At 30.4% G+C, this 20,558-nt stretch overlaps 1 protein-coding gene and 1 non-coding gene across 4 annotated transcripts in view; one reads left to right on the forward strand and one right to left on the reverse strand.

Annotated features, from left to right (window-relative positions):
* Positions 1-20,558, reverse strand: part of LOC129913920 (dual oxidase) — a 49,826-nt gene that overhangs the window by 1,025 nt on the left and 28,243 nt on the right. For all 3 annotated transcript variants that reach the window (XM_055992900.1, XM_055992898.1, XM_055992899.1), the window contains exons 3-11: positions 15,559-15,639; positions 8,737-9,086; positions 8,470-8,674; positions 2,942-3,345; positions 2,605-2,882; positions 896-2,547; positions 633-756; positions 325-575; positions 52-269 (exon numbers count right to left, since the gene is read on the reverse strand). In XM_055992900.1, coding sequence (XP_055848875.1) covers positions 52-269; positions 325-575; positions 633-756; positions 896-2,547; positions 2,605-2,882; positions 2,942-3,345; positions 8,470-8,674; positions 8,737-9,086; positions 15,559-15,639 — 3,563 coding nt within the window. The remainder of the gene's footprint in view (positions 1-51; positions 270-324; positions 576-632; positions 757-895; positions 2,548-2,604; positions 2,883-2,941; positions 3,346-8,469; positions 8,675-8,736; positions 9,087-15,558; positions 15,640-20,558) is intronic.
* On the forward strand, positions 8,360-8,431 carry Trnaq-cug (transfer RNA glutamine (anticodon CUG)). The gene has a single exon. It is a non-coding gene; the product is annotated as a tRNA-Gln (tRNA).

Raw genomic sequence — 20,558 nt, forward strand, 5'->3', positions numbered from 1 at the left:
TGTAAAAATTGGTTAGAAAATTGCCGGAAACTAGTCTTCTTCAGCTAAAACCTTGTCCAAAGTATAAATAATCCCAGGACCAAGGAAGAACATCCAAAACCTTGGAGGACCAGTCAAACGTGCCAATCCATGAATCAAACTCAAAATATAGAGAAGAACATAGAGAGAATGCATGTTCCAGAAGAAATTATACGCCCTCTTGCGGATTGTCGGATGAGCAAAGACGAAAATTATGCACATGATGATGAAGAGCATGACTCCAGTTGTTCCTAAAACAAAATTTTTTAATATTTTTGTAGCTTTCGAAAAGTTAAGTCGACTTACCAGTAACTGTTTGGAATAACCAAAAGGTTATATCAGGCTTATAATCCGAAGCAAAGTGAACTTCTCGAGTTAGACATCTTAGATTTTCATGAGATTGCGTAGAAACGTGGTAAAAGTTCACAATGTGACCCAAGGAATGAAGAATTGAGAAGAATAAAGCGGTACAAGCTGCAATTTTGTGGAATTGAATGTGAGAGTCCAGTGGAATGTATTGCTGAATTGGGAATTCCTTGAGTTTGGTGATGAGGTTTCTGGAAGAAAATCGAGACTATATAGTCTTTGTTGGAAAAAATCAAGACCTCTCTTACCTTGACATCGTCAATAACAGAAGTGAGTAACAGAAAGACAATGAAGCTGCTGATCCTCTAGTAATGGCAATTCCAACACCCATAATATGCCTCAAGTCGGTGTGTTCAGCCATGAAAGAGTAATCTGAGGAGAAGAAAACGGTTTAAAAACAAAAACGGGACTCCTGGAAAAGTTAGTAAGCGAAGGTTCTAAAAGGTTTAAATATTGCAAAAAAAAAACTTCAAAGGTCAAAAACACCTTCGTTCAGAGCCCTCATACTTACGAATAAATCTCTCCACAAAAAGCACGATCGTAATCACATAGAACAAAAACAAATAAAATATATTCTGACGATTCTCTTCCAAAAACGTTATATAACAATCCCATTTCTCCTGTAACCAGTGTCTAGGTTTATCTTGCATAGGTTCAATATGAAACGATGTCATTCTTGCCACATTAGTCGAAGTATCCAAGAAATTTTGCTTGGCACCCTTACAATCCAAACCAATCGCAACAAAATCACCCTTATACTCCTTCATCATGAGCTTGAAATCCTGATAGGTCAAATGATTCTTATGTTCCAATCCGACATCTTGGAACATTCCATCAATCAATTCGGTAACTTGATCATCTCCCAGACTTGTTGTTCTAGCAATTTCAACTAGAGATCTCATCATTTCACTCAATTCACCCTTGTCAATTACTCCATTACGATCATTATCACACATATCGAAGATTATACGAAGCTTATCGTCGGTCTTGCCACGAGAAAATAGAACAACAGTTTCGAGGAATTCTTGGAAAGAAATTCGGCCATCTTGATCTTTATCGACGATGTTGAACATTTTCCGAACGAACATATCGTTTGGTTTCATTCCCAAGGCAGCAGCGAATTCAGCTTTTGATAGGCTTGTCCGCATAACGGTCATAACTTCTCCATCTGACGAAGCATCGGATCTTCGTCGTCTTTCACCTGGTCGCAGGCCAAATGTCAGAGCGTAAGCTTCACGGAAGAAGTATTCGAGGCGTTTTTGTCTTCGCTCTCGAGTTTCAGCTCTTGCCAACATGATATCTTTGTTAACCTCGATTAAGGTCATCTCTTTTTTGTGGTGGACCAAAAAGTCTTCGAGCTTCTTGACAAACTTCCTTCGAGCTGCATAAGATTCCAACTCCAACACCAGATCATGATCGTTGGGAACCCTTAGCAGAATATAAGGCTTCTTTTTGATGTGATTTGTTGCAGACTCTTCAACCGTTATAACATCGACGGTCTTGACACAAAAAGTTCTAAGTTTCTCTCCTTTCCTATCAACCGTGTAGATAGCCGATTCCGGACCGAATTTTACCGTCACCAGACGTTTGTGATTAGCATGTAGCCATTCTCGTGCAACCATCTTATCCACTGAGCCCTTATGACCTGGATTTGATCTCAAGGCCTCTTGTCGAATTTTCAACTTTCTGCGTTTGCTATTTTGAAGTTTAACTACACAATAGCCAGCTCCAGCACACAGAATTGGTACGAATCCCAAAAACACGCAGACATAGATAAATGTCAACTCAGACCCGGCAAAGTAATCATAACCCTCGAGATAGTTACAAGGTTCCAATTCGGTAGCATTTAATTGCATTGGCTGCGGGCATGGATCACCTTCGTGCCACATAAAGACATCTCGTTGGATATCATCTGGGCCAACGTCAGTGCTATTGACAATTATTTCGTACATTGTGATCTTTCGGAGTTCTACAATTTCTTCTTTCGTAAAGACTCCATTCATTTCGTTTTCGAACCAGAAACGATCAGCATCTCGCAAACGGGTAAATTGTTCTTTGATAACTTTTGTGAAGAGTTCACCCGGTTGGCCATAGGATTCAAGCATTCCACCGATATAGACATCGACATCATCCAATTGGTTGTTGTAGGCTGAGATAAGCATTCTGGAAGAAAATTTTAGGTTATGGGACAGTTTTTCAAGGATTTCTCTCAAAACAAACCTTAAGAGTTCCGGTTGCTCTGCGAATAATTCAGGATTGATGTCCATCCAATCTTTTTTAGGTGTAAGGCCATAAGCTATTCGAGCGGAGTTGTAATCTGGTAAACCATTGTCTCTGCCACGCATTATGTTTAAAGCTCCCAGATCGCGACGAGTGAACTCCATCGGTCCAAAGAGTTTATCTCTGACATCAGAACATAAAACTGGATCTTCACGTTCGGAGATTTGTGAGGCTAGTCCCATCAAAATCTCTTCAATTGTTGAATCAGTAAGAAAATCCTAAAAGAATAAAAATAGTAAAAAACAAATCCTTCGAGCTTCTAAGACCTTTTACTTACGCTTGAATCCCACCAAGTCGAACACAACCTTATAGCAGGATATCCCATTGGAGTTGTTTTATAATTACACTGCCCATCTCGCAAATAAATTCCCGGTGGAATCATGGTGTGTCCAAATCGAAAAGCAGCAGCTTGAAAGACATGACCAATACCAGGATGGACATCTTGTTTGTAACCTCCATATGGTGGAATATCAGATCCCAAGAATGCCGGCAAGTACTCATAGAGCATCACATTTTGGACACTTGCAACGACAATGCGACGAGCCCGTTGAAATATGTCCTCATCACTCCAGTCGGGATGTTGGGATTTCACACGTTTGGCAACTGTGTTGTGCCATCGGAGGAAGAGTATGGAGAAAGATAAAACTGCGGGATTTTGATTTGTTCGGGGATCTCCAAGAACTGGAAAAAAATGAAAACAAACCAGGAATGGATAAAAATGCAATAACTTTTTAAAACGAACGCTCTTTCAAAAATGCTTTTTTAGCAAATTTGAAAGATTATAAAAATAGTTATAGGTCAAAATCAAAGTTTTTAATAAAAAGCTCAAAATTTTTTCTTTTAATCTAGTGGAGTAACTAAAGCTCAAAAATTGGCAATATTAGGGAACCCGGCCGAACAGCTTAGATTTTGATGATCTTTTTTTTCAAACGTCGGTAATTAAAAATACTTTAAAGTCTATAGATTAACAATTGCCGGTGTTGCCGTTTTGATTGTTTAAATTTAATTGAAGATTTTTGTGAACAAAAACAAATTTTTTTCAAAAATTTTTCTTAAATTTCATAAATTAATTGATGCCAAAAGATTGTCTAGGAAATTCAAGGAAAAAAAATATACGGGAGTGAGGGACAATCTTCCATAGTTCAAGCGATAGATGCAATTTTCTTATTAATTGACTTCAAACACAAAAAAAAATATTTGAACACAACGGCAACACCTACAATATTCAAATATACATTTTTTAAAAGCTAGAAGCTTAGTCATATATGTAAAATTAAAATAAAGTCAATTGAATGAACGGCTTTTGAAAGAATGGTAATTGAACTCAGATTTTTGAAAAAAAAAATTATTGAAAAAATTTTAACATGTCGTTTTTTAAACTTGGTCGTAATATAAAATGCATTTATTTTCAAATTTTTTTGGCGGCATTTATTATGATTTCAAATTATAAAAGGAAATGTCAACATGTATTACGGTTTATGAAAAAAATTAAAAAGTATTTCATTTTCGAAGAACTTTTTTTAATAAAAGTTTTGAAAAGAAATGTAACTTATTTTTTTTTTAAAGTTCAACATCTAAACATAAAATTATTTTTTATTCATTTAATAACCCTTACTGTTGAAAGTTAAATAGCAAAAATTTAAAGTTCCTATTTACCGCAGTCTTTGAGAAAATTAATTATTTCAATGCAAAAATTAAGTTGTAATAAAAAAAACCATTGAAATTGAAGTAATTTTTCATTTTTTTTTCAAGAGTGTGATATATTTTAAATTTTTTGCTTCGAAATTCAACTGATAATATTTATGGCCAAACATTTTTTTTTAAATAAATTCATATTTTATTAAAAAAAGTTTGGAAAAAAGTCATTTTAAATTTTTCTAATAACATTTTTTTTTTAATTCTGAGTTTGAGGACCATTTTTTCAAAAAGTCTTGATTAAATTTAGTTTATTTAAATTTAAGAGATAAGAATGAGCTTCTGGCTTTTTAAAAATGTATTTTAAAATATTGTAGGTGTTGCCGTTGTTTTCAAAATATTTTTTTTGTGTCTGAGGTCAGAATGTTAGAAAATTGCATTTATCGCTTAAACGATGGAAGATTGTCCCTTACTCCCTTTTAAATATTTTCCTTAAATTACCGAGAGAATCTTTTGCTATCATTTGTTTTATGAAATTTAAGCAAAAAAAATGGTTTTGTTAAAAAAAAATTATTTTTAATTTTAAAAAACAATACGGCAACACCGGCAATTTTTAATCTATAGACTTTAAAGTATTTTTAATTACCTACGAAAAAAAAAATCGTCAAAATCAGAGCTGTTCGGCCGGGTTCCCTAATAATTTGCTTTAGTTACTCTACTAATCAATTTTTGTGAAAAACAAAATTATTAAGAACGGCTAAAAATAATACATACTTTTTTGTTAAGATCTGTAAATTATATTATTCAAACTTCTTATCAATAATAGCCAAATTGGTTTCGAAATTTCACATTTTTCTAAATACGAAAACTATATAACCCCTAAACCCTATAGGTAGCAACTAATTTTTGAGTGGCTTTTGGAGTTGTCGATTGATGAAAACTTTTTTTCGTTTCATTCTGATAAAATGAATAAAAAGGTATATCATCACATCAATTTTGTTGGGACTAATATCTAACTTTTTTGCAAATTTTCAAATATCATTTTCGGCATAACATTATGTGAAAAATTACCTATAAATAGGCACATTTTTGTATACTCAACAATTTGTTTTTATTTTTGCAGTATACTTTTAGGTCATACAAAAAAAAAATAACTTTTTCATAGTTTAAAAGCTTTATAAAAGCACTCATAGTTTGGTTTGTTTAGTTGCGTCTTGATTTATAATTGAGAAAATCGAAGTCAAAAAATTAATTTAAGAGTACACACTGGGAATTTTTGAAATAACTTAGAAGATTTATTATCCTTAGAAATTGATTCTTAGTTCAATTTTCATAACTTTTAGTGTCTTTTAGTTAATTTCATCTTTTTTTTTCTCAATTGTATGGAACAACTTTCAAATAAAAATTAATTTTAAAAACCCCCAATGAAAAATTAAGTTAAACAGAAAAAAATGAAGAAAACTTCTAGATTTTTGCATAGGTATGTTCATCAAAATAAAAGCACTAAACAAATGTTTTGGGGTGATTCTGACTTTTTGAATTAAAATTAAAAAAAAAAAAAAAAATCAAATGCAAGTAACAGAACAAAAAATAAAATTAAAATTGGAGGAATCAATTTTTCATTTATCTTAATCTAAAATGTTAAAAATATATGAAAAAATATATTCCCAATGTTTTTATGGAATGAGGAAGTTTTTTTTTATTTTCGAATTGAAAAATTATTTCATGGGTTTATGTGGAGCGGTGAGCCGATTTGCTTTAAGTATAAGCTAATTAGTTTAGTGGCATTTTTGGGGGTTTAAAGAATTATTTTTTTAAGGAAATAAACAAAAAAATAAGCATACCTACTTTTTTAAGCAGGAATTTTTAGATGTTGATTAATAATTTATAAAAAAAAAATGATTAAAAAAAGGCTCTTACGATTTTTTCTAAAAATGCATGTTAATATTTGTTTATGTTGAAGCCGCCTTTTTTGGTCGCTTCCTTCTATATGCAAATTATTCCATACTTTTTCCCTACGTTTCGTAGTAATTTCTCGACTTCATCAGGGGAATTTTATTAAATTTGTTAAAACTTGATATTCAAAATTTCTACACTATTATAAATTTTGTTATGTTAATATTTTTTAACGTGCATGAAAAAAAAAAAAAAACTCTAGAGCCAGGAAATCAGGTTGCATAGTTTTTTGCTTGCAATGTTAATTAGGACAGCTTTAATTTTAAAAATTTTGGAATTTCGATTTTAGAGGCTATTATTGTTGCCAATAAACAAAAAAAAAAAAATACACCCTAAGATAAAACATACTAACCAGTGCTTCTAACCACCTAAAGGTGCTTATGAGAAAAGCATGGGGTTATTTTGTTCCATGAACATTTTAAATTTTAGTCAAACTAGCTATTTGCTCAAATATTTAAAATTTTGGAATATTTAAATCTACTAGTTGCTCTGGCTAGAATTTTTACGGATTTTTGCTTCATATCTTTTTGAAGTTTCAACTTTTTTTTTTTTCTTATATTTAAAAATAAATAAAACCATTTAACTATGAACAAAATATATGTACAACATAAAAGAATGAAGAACATTTGTAAGATTAAAACGTTGAAGTATTTTAGTATTTTCAATTAGGTAATTAAATTTAAAAAATCATGAGTAGGTACCTACCTACCTTCTTTTTTTTCGAATAAAACAAAAAAAAAAAAAACGATAAGAATGACAATTGTTGTTGGAACAAACAATGTGGCCCGATGTAAAAGACTTGAAACTAGGGGAATATTTTTTTTTCATTCGGTTTCGACCATATTAGCCTCTCCTCTATAAGTAAACAAATTGCAAAATTTTCAAAATAAGAACTATATTTTAGGACCAAATAAACACTATCTATCATACATATTTTTTGAAAGAAAAGTTAAATTTTTTTAAAACGGCCGCCCCTTATTTGTGCAATAAAACAAATATTTGAACATATATTAATTGCACTCAGAAAAAAACTAGTACTTTGACATTGTACCTACCAGTCTTTTACTTGCTCTATAGGGCAAGTATTGGTTTCGTGTCGAAAAAAAAAATTGAGGTTTTAATCAAAACCAACATTACGATGATGGAGAATTCCAAAAAAGTGGGTCTCGCAATTCTGTCCGTGCGTCTGTACGTCTGTGCGTCTGTGCGGTTGTGCGTCCATCTGTACACATTTCCACAGCCTAAACGGGTGGATGGATTTTCTTCAAATTTGGTACAGATGATTTTTATGGAATTCTGAAAGTTGGTTTTTTTTTTGTTTTTTTTTATATCTCGTTTAGAACGTATACCTCCCATACAAAAAAATACGATATTACGAATTTCTCGAAAACGGCTCTAACGATTTTAATTAAACTTTGTATACGTAATATTTAAAGCAGTGGCAATAAAACTGAATTTTTATTTTTTCTCAAAAAAGTCAAATAACAAAAAAATTTTTTTTTCATTTAACATAATTTTGCCCTAAATGTCGGCTCTTCCCCAACATCAATTTTTTTTTAAAATTTAGATCCAGCTTTTAAAATCTACGACTAACATAAAAGTGCTTTGAGCTGCAAGAGCAAGTACGTGCGACCCCAGTCGTGCATTTTATTTTCTGAATGTCTCGTTAACGGTTTAAATAAAGTTAAAGAAAAAACATACTTAAACAATAAGAAATATATGTCTATAAACTTTGAACAAAATCAGTCGTGATTGATTGATTGATTCAGTTTTCGCGAAAAAAATTTCCATTATGCGAATTTTTTGAGAAAAAATTATTAAAAAAAAAACCTATTTATAATAACAAATACATGGTTTTATTTTGTAACTTCAACTGTCATGTCATGACTATCAGCATTATTAAAGCTTCATCTTAACCTTCTTCAATTGTTAAAACTTCCAAATAAAACAACCCCTTCAAAGTGCACTCTAACGTCCTTCAACCCTCCACCCATCCTATTTTTTGATGAGATGCATGCGCTGTGATGCGATGATTTTCAAAAATCGATAAAAGCACCACTTCACCCAAATTTAAATTAAACATTTTACCCTAAGTTTAACAAGCGGTTCCATGGTGTAATGGTTAGCACTCTGGACTCTGAATCCAGCGATCCGAGTTCAAATCTCGGTGGAACCTGGCAAATAGTTTTTTTTAATTTTTTTTTTTTAACTTACGAAATAATCTCTCTGGACTCAACATTTTCATAACATTTGGTACAGGATTGTTAAATAACGGCACACGCATGGTATTCCTCACTGGCATTCGGCCGCCTTTCTCAGTCAGCAGAGTTCCATTTTGGAATGTCCGCATAGCGTTTAACCAAGCTTCCGAAGTACTGTAAATGAAACTGCCATCAATCCAAGCTGTCATTTGATTTATCTGTGAAAGGGAAATATAAATTAAAATTGAATTTTTGTTGGGGGTCTTCTTTGAGTTATTACCTGTTCCCTTGGAGCATTCGGACTCTGGCCGGTATTTCGGTCATAAGCAGCCCTATGAAATGGAATGTATTTGTCCCCTCGACATTCTTTGTCGTACATTTCGTCACATTTTTCAATCTCAATGCGATGCATCTCGATGGGGCAGCCAGACTCTGAAGCCATCACAACCTCATTGGCCACAACTTGGCCGAAGAAAGCCAACAGTGCAGTTCGATTGAACTTGGAGGCAAGACCATCACGACCACGCATAAATAGACGACTCAGGCGGCGAGTTGAAGGTCGATTCGAGCCAGCCATGGCATAGACCCCATCGGAATACGATGGAGGTGCCTTTCGAATCAAGTGGCTATCTGGAAGAGGAAAGAAAAGTTTTTTTTTTTTTTCAAATTAATTCAGTTACGATTGATGATGAAGAAAAAAAATGTGGCGACAGAGTAACTACTTTTATTATGAAGACGAAGAGGCGTTGCTGGGTAGGTTAAGTGAATCACGACTTTATTTTAGATTGACAGGGAGGCGACATTTCTATGAACTTGGAATAGACGATAAACGATAACCGGTTTTTTGAAGTCAGAAAGTGCAAGTTTTATGAACTTAATTAGCAAAACAATAATAAATTGATAATGGTGCGGTTGAGCTTTGTGGCAGACGGAATGCATTTACAAGTGATTAATTGCTTGTTATCTGCCGGATATAGGACGTTATTGTTTTCAGAACTTAAGTAATAGTTATTTGGAATTACCAAATCGATATTAAGTACTTCATGTTTTAGGTTATTTTTAGAAGGAGCACGGGCATATTTGGTATGAAAAAATATTAAGTTCCTATAATGAATCAGATCGATTTCAATGGGAATTCCAGGGAAAGACAAACGGACAGGCAGCAGGCAGGTATTTTTTTTTGTTTATTCCGGAAAGAGAGTCAGGGAATGTATTTATGTACATGTTTTTGTTTATGAATCTGGTTAGGTGTGTCAAACGATGTGTTAATATTGTTTGAAAAAAGGGGGCAAGGGTGATAAATGGGGTTTTTGAGGATTTCTGTCAAAGTTACATAGATGTACCACTCTTATCGAAAAAAAAAAAAATAAATACAGATCTATTTACAAAAGTTGTATAAATTACACTGGTTAACAAAATTAAACTTTTTTTTTGTTGCCGGAACAAAAATATACTTTTCTGAAGGTTTTCGGTGTGCTAAACTCGAATCCGAAGTCAAAAAAATTCATCAGCTCCCGTTTTTGACATATTACCGTTAGAAAATGCAGTACTTCGGACCTTATTCATTCATATAAGTAAAATTGTTTGAGCAAATTTAGTAACGGTTTTTATAAGAACTTTCAAATCTGTTTAAATCTTTCCGATATCTTTTTTACTGCCCGAAATATCCTCAGTTGTTTGGTATTTTTATAAATTTAAAAACGTCATTATCTCCTCTATGATATATGAAGCCAAACCCACTAACTTCATTATAAGATATCTCGGGCAATACAAAAGATATTGAAAAGATTTAAACAGGTGTCGAAAGATGGAAAACAGTTCATAGAAACCGTTACTAAATATGCTCAAACAATTTTCTTTATACAAAAGAAGAAGGTCCGAAGAATTCAAAAAAACGTATCTTTGCATTTTCTAACGGTAATATCTCAAAAACGGGAGCTGATTAGTTGTTTCTGACTTCGGATTCGAGTTCAGCACACCGAAAACCTCCAGAAAAGTATATTTTTGTTTCGGCAACAAAACCCTTTTAAAACAGTGTTATATATCTATATCTTTCATTTAGATCATTTTTTTTTGTACAAACTGTTAAAAATTTTGAAAATAAAACAAATGTCAAAAACTATTTTTCTGTTCATTTTTTTGTAATTTTTATCTTTTTTGGCTAAAAGTTGGATTTTGATAAAAATTTTTGAAAATGTATGTATAATGTTTGAATCAAAATATTAATTAATCGATTCTTTTTTTTGTTTTTTTATTTTCAAACAAAAAAGTTAATGAAAAATTCTTTCAAGTTTCAAAAATTTCAATACAGTATTTTGACTTGTAATATATGGCAAGTTAAGGATTCTTACAAAAAAAAAACGAGCTACAGCCTAAAATAGTTACCTAAGCGATTTTCTTCAAATTTGGTAGTTAACAATTTTGAATGAAATTGAAATTTTTTTAGGACCAAAACTAACAATACCTGCCATATAACGGAAATAAAATAAGTGATTTTTTTTCAAAAATTATATAAAACGATTTTAATTAAAATTATTGTGTTTCAAATAAGACTCATTTTTATAAATAAAAAAACGGTATCTGCCATTAAATGCCTTTTTTGGTTCCGAAAATTACTATACAAAAGCGTTTAACTAACCAAATTATTAAAATTAAAGAAAATTTTCAAAAAGCACATTTTTGGATTTTTTAAAAATATTTCAAAATTTTTATTTTGAAAAATAAATTTTTTGAAAACAGGTCAGTGAAATATTTCGAAATTTCGTTTTTAACCCCTTGTAACCCAACATCGTAAATTTTAAAATTAATAATGTCAATCGAAAGGGCTTTAGCTATAATAAAACACGTATTTTTTAAAAACTCAATAAATTCATTATTTGCTTAGTTATTTCGAAATTTACGCAGTAAAAAAAAAGTTTAAATAATTTATTTTTGTATATAATTGCAAAAATTCAAACAAAAAGCTACCTAATATTTATTTTTAGGCGCATTCCTAAAATCCAAAAATAAAACCCCGTTAGTTTGTGCACGAAAAATATTTTTTCTGAATTTCGTAGTTTTAACATAAATTTGCTTGTTTTCCAAAAAAGGCGAACTTTCAACATTAACTGCCAATTAAAACTATTGGTGCTATTTAGGGTTGGGGTCGAAATTCTGTATGTTGCAAAATTCTGTATTCAAAATACTGTATGCCAAAATACTGAATGTCAAAATTCTGTATGTGCAAAATGCTGTAGGAACAAAATTCTGAAAGTCAAAATTCTGTATAGCAAAATTCTGGTTGGTCAAAATTCTGTTTTGTAAAATTCTGTACGGCAAAATCAAGGGGCACGGTAGTGCCCAGCCAAGTTCTCTAGCAACTTTGGCACTACACCCTTATTTACAGGAAACAACTCAGGCCATTTTCGACCCCCCTCTAACTTCCACACCAAAGATGCTAGAAATTTCAAACTCACTACATTTGTTGAGCTCGTAAAAACCAAACTCCTCACAAAATTTCAGCCTCCTACGATGAGTAGTTTCTGAGATATAGGGCTTCAAAAATCGCAAAAACCGTAACTGACTCACTGACTCACTGACTCACTGACAGATCATCAAAATTATGGAGAACTTCCCGATATCGTAGAAACTTGAAATTTTACACGGTGATAGGACTTGTGGTGTATACAAAGGAAAAAATCGAAAATTTGAGATTTTCAATTCAGGGGGCGTGGCATCCGCCCATTTCCGCTGAATTTTCATCATATATTATAGAGCACTTCTGATTATCGTAGAATCTTGAAATTTGGTAGAATAGTAGAGCTGGTAGTTGATACAAAGGAAAAAATTTAAAACTTGAGAATTTCAGCCAGGGGGCGTGGCAACCGCCCATTTCCGCTGAATTTTCATAAATTATTATAGAGCACTTCTGATTGTCGTAGAATCTTGAAATTTGGTAGAATGGTAGAGCTGGTAGTTTATACAAAGGAAAAAATTTAAAATTTGAGAATTTCAGCCAGATGGCGTGGCAACCGCCCATTTCCGCTGAATTTTCATAAATTATTATAGAGCACTTCTGATTGTCGTAGAATCTTGAAATTTGGTAGAATGGTGGAGCTGGTAGTTTACACAAAGGAAAAAATTTAAAGTTTGAGAATTTCAGGCAGGGGGCGTGGCAACCACCCATTTTCACTGAATTTTCATCAAATATAGAGATTTTATATTCTACAGCCATACCTTGCAAAAAGTAGTGAAATCACAACAAAAACATTACTGTTAAAAAAAGAGCCAAGTTCTCCTATGTTGAAATTATGCTGGCACAAAAAGTACTGAGATGTAAAAGTGTACCAAGTTCTTAAGTTTGGGTTCAAATTCGTATCAATAAAATTTTGATTGTTTACTTGGCAATTTTTGAAATAACTTTAAAAATCGATAATTAAGAAAAATTGTCAAGAGAACAATCAAAATTTTATTGATACGAATTTGAACCCAAACTTTAGAACTTGGTACACTTTTACATCTCAGTACTTTTTGTGCCAGCATAATTTCAACATAGGAGAACTTGGCTCTTTTTTTAACAGTAATGTTTTTGTTGTGATACTGTATATCAAAATTCTGTAAAAATGCTGTAAAAAAATATCGTTTTGATAATGTAAAAAAGTGCGCGCGCACTTTTTTACATTATCAAAACGATATTTTTTTACAGCATTTTTACAGAATTTTGATATACAGTATTTTGCCGTACAGAATTTTACAAAACAGAATTTTGCATGTCAGTATTTTATTGATACAGTATTTTGACGCACAGAATTTTGTGTTTACAGTATAATGACGTACAGAATTATGGTATTACAGTATTTTGACCCCACAGAATTTTGTCGTACAGAATTTTGACAAGCAGAATTATGACCCGCTCCCTGCTATTTATTAGAAATATGGCGCATTATTTCGATAAAGCAATTCTTAAAGGTTATGTAAGAAGCTTTAAAAGAATAAAAATATGTTTTTTACAGCTTTTGGGCGATCTTTTTCGGTTTGTTACAGAAATGTCACATGGGGCTACAAGGGGTTAAGTGTTAAATAAATTATTTTTCAAAATGACATACCAACTTTTTTTTTTTAAATGTGTTAGAAAATTTGTATATACAAAAAATTATACTTTTATTAAAACGGGTATAACGATTTTCAAGTATTTTTTTTTTAAATATGTTTTATACAACCAATCAGATGACATACGTTATTTGATCAAAGTCATTTAAAACTGTGTTTTATTAGTGATAAAAACAAATTTTATTTATTTTTTTTTACATTATCGTAAAAACCTTTAAGATAAGACTTACTTTTACCATAATTATCATTTCAAACAAAATTTTTTTTAAGTTTTAAAAATTTCAATATACCTATCACTTTTTTTAAGATTGTATGGAAAAACCTATAATTAAGGGTCGGTAATAAATTTTGAGATCGGTAATAGGTTTTTGCTGTTTTACAATTATTTAACATATTTTATGTTCTCACATCATCCAAAGTTCTTAGAAATCCTAAACTGATAATTTTCTTCACGTTGGGCGCCATCGGACATTTGGATATCTAAAAGAAGGCTTGTTTAACGAACTTTTAAAATTGTTCTCTATATTTTAAGTTTTTTTTTTTATAATACGCCATCTTAAAGTAAAAATTCTAGTTAAAAAAATGCCGTATTGAAATTTCAAAATTAAAAACTTAATTTTCCAAGACAAAGAAGTCAAATTGGAAAATTAGTCTGGGATTGTTTGATATTATGTGGATTTATGAGTCATTGATCATGTTTTTTTAATATAAATGATTATTCATTTCAAAACTTGACCATTTGTAGCTACTAAGAATTATTTTATTTAAGATTTTCTCAAGAATCAGAATATCGTTTGCCATATGCCACCTTTTCTTTTAAATACATACATAACTATCCTCTTAAAGTATGGCCCATATAAAGTAGTTCTTTAAAATCATTTTTAATAAATAAATATTCTTAATGGATTGATTTATTTATCTCGATATCCATTTATTTTCTTATTACAAGAAAACAAAAAAAAAAAAAAAATAAATCACGGTCATAAGTCTATTTTTTAATATTTCCTGCTTTATAAAGTGTTGATAGTTAACACAAAACAAAGAACTAAAAGTGCATCTATATTTTTCTATGTACACACATTGTACAAACACTTTGTATCTACACATATCATAATAATACCAATTGAGCCCACTTCAAGGCCGTTTATATAGCAATATGGAAATGATAAAGTAATGAATAAAGAATAAAAACCATTCACCGCGTCTCTAAACACAAAGTCGAACTCAAAGCCATTGACTCGGCGCTGTATTTGCTATATCTCTGTCTGTGATGTTTATTATTTATTTATATGAAGTTTATTGCAACATGGCATAATGATGCACGATTGATGGCATATAGCAACAAAGATGACAGTTCAAATTGAATTCACATATACCTTTACTCAAAACTAAATGATTATCTGATGTTGATTGTGAAATAGACTCATTTTAAATGAGATTCTCATTAAACTATTTTCATCACTTTTGCTGATCAAATCTCTTGCTTTTAATTTTATTCAATCTGAGATCTCGGTTGGTGGTGACGACTCTGACGACGAGTATGGAAGATATAATTGACTTTATAAAGATTAATTTGCTGCATTTTGCTAACAAGAAGAGATTTAAGATAAAAATTAACCCACAAATAGGAAAAAAAACTTCCATAACTACCGAAAAAATAGTAAAATTTCAATTTCATTTGGAGTTCATTGAAGATTATTGAACAAACACCTACAAAAATTTAGGAATGATTTCAAACTTAATTGTTCATTGCCTCAAGCATTTCCAAACAATTTATTCTTTTTAAATTAATCAATCAAAAATTCATGAGAACTCCGATGATCACGCAAAACAACTTAAAATTTTCAATTTAATTAAATTGTAAGTGATTTTCGGTGCGAAGTGTTTAATGGACGAAAAAAAAAAACAAAAAAAAAATGTAAGAGTGGGTAAATTTGTGAATATGAAAAAGAAACAAAGATAACAATTATTTTTGCAAAAAAAAATTATATAACTTTTAATTCATACTACTTACCAACAGAACCCCAATCCGGATGCGCCAAATTGTTGTACCATCCATCATAGCGTTGTTTCTCTGTTTGACTGTAGATTTTTTCTGCAAAAATAAAATAAAATAAAATAAATAAATTGGAGATGTAATTATTATAATAAATTTGTAGGTAAGTTGGTATAAGAATAATAAAATTAAAGAGGATGATCTTCAAATTTGATTCTACTAGTGGAAAAAAACTATATGAAGGTGAGCATTACTATTATGACGATTATTTTAAAGAGATACGTTTTTGCTTTTCAAATTTACTTTTGATTTTTCGTCATTAACTCTAAATTTCTACTGATACTAGAAAATAAAACATCAATAAATGCCGAATTTTTAAAATTTGAACTGAATTAACGCATTAATGATTTTCTATTGATTTCCCATGATTCTTTTTTTTATGTCTGCAAATTTACACAATTTCTCACAGGTTTTTATACAATTTTATCCTTTTCCATAAAATTTTAGTTATTTTTGTTCAGTTCTATTGGCCTCGTTTCCATAAAACAAACTGTGGTTTCTTCTCAAAATTTCAATAATTTTTTTAAAGTTCGTATCGAAAATTTATAATTTTTGTTTTAAATTACTTTGATCATGTTTTAGTTTTTAATTCTTATCGAATTCCTACTATTATAGGAATGCAGATTTTTCATGATTTATATCATCAAATTGTAAATGTCTTTTAGAATCTTGTGTAAAAGTCAAATTCTGGCGATTTCTGTGCAAATGTTACCACTAATTTGCCAAAAAAATCTTAGTAATTGTATGAAATTGTCACAGATTTTTACGGATTTTTTTATGATTTCTATAGGTAAAACTTTTTTTCATGACTTCTACAGAAGTCGCTTGTTGTCTGTCGTAATAATTCTCAAAATTTAATTAAAAGCTGCCAATATTTTTTTCAAATTCTTAAAAATCCTTTTAAATTCAAGATATTTCTTTTGAATGTTCATGATTTCTGTTAAATTACCAAAAATTTCTACCAATTCCTTCGACTTCTGTAGAACTTCATACTCTTTAGAATTTCGATGCTAATTTTCTATAAATCAGAAAAATTTCATAAAAATACTCTAGACATTAGTGAATTTTATGATTTCCATGGAATTCTGTTTGTTTCCGTGTAAATTAGAGATTATTCGAAATTTTTCGTAGATTCCATAGAAAATTTTAAATTTACTGCTAATAACTAAGAATTTGTACTAGTTTTTGAGGAATTATAATTTATTTCGAATTTAAAAAAATCATCAAAATCTTACAAATCCTGCTAAATTCACAGATATTTATAAGAATTGACAAGACCCACAGTTTCCTAAATGGTTCTATGCTCAAAAGGTATTATTCAGGCTTTTATTCAATACATTTGTATTTTGTTTTACTTTAGAATATTGTCACTTGAAAATGTTAAGCACTTGTCATTTGTGAAAACCCTCTTTTGGAACATTTTTGAATATGCGATCTTACAGTAAATAGTTACGATTCCTAATGTGTCAGCTGTATTAATGATGATTAATGATCAAATCATTCCCATTAATTTTTTCGAACTTGCCTGATTGTGTTCAAAAATCATCATAAAACAGCTCAAAAATCCTAAATCTATTCAACCAAAAGCCTTGAATAGGAATAGTAAGTCTTACAGTATTATTATCTCAACACCATATAATAATATTAACGGATTACAAAATTACAATAAGTTTAAATAGCAAATTGTTTATTTAATTCTTTTATATTTTCGACAAACAATGAAAATTCCCTCAACTTACATACATTCCACTCACAATTATTAGACAATAACAAAAAAAAAAAAAAGGTCTTTATACGATTTTAAGCATTCTTAAGATTTGAACATGACTATGCTCTGCTGAACCCAATAACAATTAGGCATTACATAATCTGGTTTTTGAATCTTCATTGAACATTATAGCTCTTCAGAATGTGGCTAGTAGTGAAAATTCCAACACCTGTGTTCCATTCACTTCACGAAATTTGATAAAAAAAATAGAAAACTACAACACAAACTCTTTGATGTAAACTCACGAATACCGTCACTTTTTTGTTTGGTTTTAATACGAGTCCAATGACAAAATGACTTGGCGTTAAAAAAAATATATAGCAACATCCACAATGATGTCCGCTAAGCTATAAGCTTTTATATACTGCGGGGTACCCCCACTCGATTTTATCCTAAGGCCGTTCCGTTTTTTGTTTCACACCACCACCGAAAAAATCTATGAAATTTTGAGACTGAACAACAAAAAAAAATATTTTGAGACAATGGTGTTGATGACGATGAGATCCGGTATCACTTAATAATAGTTTGGAAATGTTCAGTTGCAAATGGAGAAATTTGAACATTTTAGTACTGTATTTTCGATATTGGTGGATTTTTTTTTGAATTTCTACAAGTTTCTATGACTTCAACAGGGCTTATAAAATTTTGAAAAATTGTAAAAATTCTTTTGCTCAACGCAAAAGCATGATTATTCACCAAAATGTATTTAATTTCATAAATAAATTGACACAAATTTTTGAATGTAAAAAAAATTGAGAATTCCACAGAAATTATACGAATTTTCTACAAAAATTTCTACAGAAATCGCAAATTTTAATTTAATTCATAGAAATCTAAGAAAAATCTTTAAGAAACATTGGAGTTTGACAGATATTTCGAAAACACAAAAGAAAATTTGGCGATTTATTAGAAATCCTGGGAATTTTCCAAAAATTGTATGAATTGATCGAGTTTCGTTACTTCTGACAAAATTCAGATAGTTTGGCAATAGTCATTTTTTAATCAAGAGATTCTTCTAAAATTTGTAAAAGTTAACGAGAGAATCCAACAGAAATAATTACTTATAGAATCTATTTTAACAGTTTGCTTTTTAAAAATTTGGATTAAAATCTTGTTAACTATGAATAAAATTTGAGAATTAATTCGCAGAAAACTAGCGATTTCGATATAAATCATAAGAATCATCATGAAAATTTATGTAGAGAAAATACTTAATCGTGAAAATTCTAAATAAATAATGAGAAAACCGCAAAAAAGGATAATTTTGAATAAAATGTGAAAATCTTGTAGGTACCTACAAATGCTGGGATTTCGACAGAAATTATACGAATTTTATGCAAAAATTCCTTAGAAATCGTTAAGTTTTTCAGAAACCTTGAAAATACTCTCTAATTTCTTAGAAAAACTTGACAAACATTTTGAAAATTCAGACATTTTGTTGGAAATACTGAGAAATTCCGAGTTGTGACGAAATTAGGACATTTTGGCAGAAATCGTAAAAAAGTATTGAGAAATCAATAGAAATCGATAACTTGGTTTAAATTATTAAAATGCGATGTTAATTCGTTTTTAAATTTAGCATATGTATGTACATAGGTAAATAAGAAACTGTAAGAATTGAGAGAGAATTCGATCTAAAATTTGACAAAAATCATAATAAGTTTTCATTTCCATGTTTTTGTGTAAGAAAATCCAACAAAACTTCTCATACTATTCACTTTGCATGCAGACTAGGTGAATATGTAAAAAAAAAAGATACAACCTGCATGCGATGGTGACAATGATCTCGACGACACACTACAATTTGACACTCTACTTGTAAACCAACACAGACACTGAGTAGTCTTGGTCGGTTGCAGAGATTAGCTATATAGTGGAATCCATTTAATGCATGTAGAGTGGATGTGGGTATTTCTGACACAGAAAAAAAAAAATAATAATAATATGGAAATTGCTTTTGACGGAGATTCCCCATTTAAACGATATGGCTTTGTCATCAAAACCAGCTGCCATTTCGTTCGAGACAGTATTAATGACACTTGTATTGCTTTTGTTATGTATGATTTGATTCCGCATCTGAGGAAATTTTTTTACTTAAATTAGACATTTTTTTTAGTTTTATGAGGTCGATATAAATGTTAAATCCATTAAGTCGGTGTTGGTGAGTCATGGCAGAAAAATTTGAGCTTTATGTTCTTTTAATATCCGTTTACCCTGAATCCGGGGACGAACATGAACAGACAATGGCAATTCGATGGGTTTGGGTTTTTGGTTTGGAAAATTTTGGTTCCTATTTCTATTCAATCTATCTTCCATTATTAATCTTGGTGATCGTGATTTTTTTAAAATTTTATCTTTAAAATGTTTGAATAATTTTATTACGTTCCACTTATTGTATACAATATAAAAAAAGGTGTACACGTTCTAGTTACCTGTTACGTGTTCATGTTGAAATACATTTATGCTCGTTAAACAATTGGCATAATGATAGACATTTTATGTTAACTTGGTCACTAATTCTATTGCACTAAGGTGTTGTTCTAATGTGCAGCTTGTTTTATTGCATTCAATTAGTTTTAATGCGATAAAATTCTTAATTTTTTCTTACCACGTCATAGTCGTGCTTTTTGTTTGTATATTTTTTGTTTGCTTTTATTGTTTTGTCTGCAATTTAAACTTCGTGATCGCCATTGAAATTTTTTTCAAAGGTGTTGGCTTTAATTTTATTTGATTTTATTTCCAATTTGATTGCATTGGGAGTTCCCAATCAAAGTCTATGACTTGCAAACCAGTAAGGTTTTAAAGAATGCAAAATGTGTATTGAAAGCGTGAAGTTCTATTTGATAGAGATTTTTGGTTTTGGTAGAATATTAAAACAATTATAAAAGTCAATTATTTAGGTTATTTAAAGTTTGTAAAAAATTTGGTATAAAGCTCAAAAATGTGTCAGTGTCATTTATACTATTAAGTAGGAATCTGTTGTCATTATTTTACTAAAAAATTCTATCCAAGAATTTTTTTTTTGAATTCCTGCATTTTAAAGTTTTGACACCACAAAACAATTCTAATATCTTTTTAAGTAACTATCCAATCCAATAGAGACTCATTTTAGTAGTACATTAATTGAGTCACTAGTAATTAAACTCAATTAAATGCAATCTGTCCAACAATTTAATGATTTAGTGTCACA

Source organism: Episyrphus balteatus, chromosome 3 (genome assembly GCF_945859705.1).
Source record: "Episyrphus balteatus chromosome 3, idEpiBalt1.1, whole genome shotgun sequence".
Lineage (NCBI taxonomy): Eukaryota > Metazoa > Arthropoda > Insecta > Diptera > Syrphidae > Episyrphus > Episyrphus balteatus.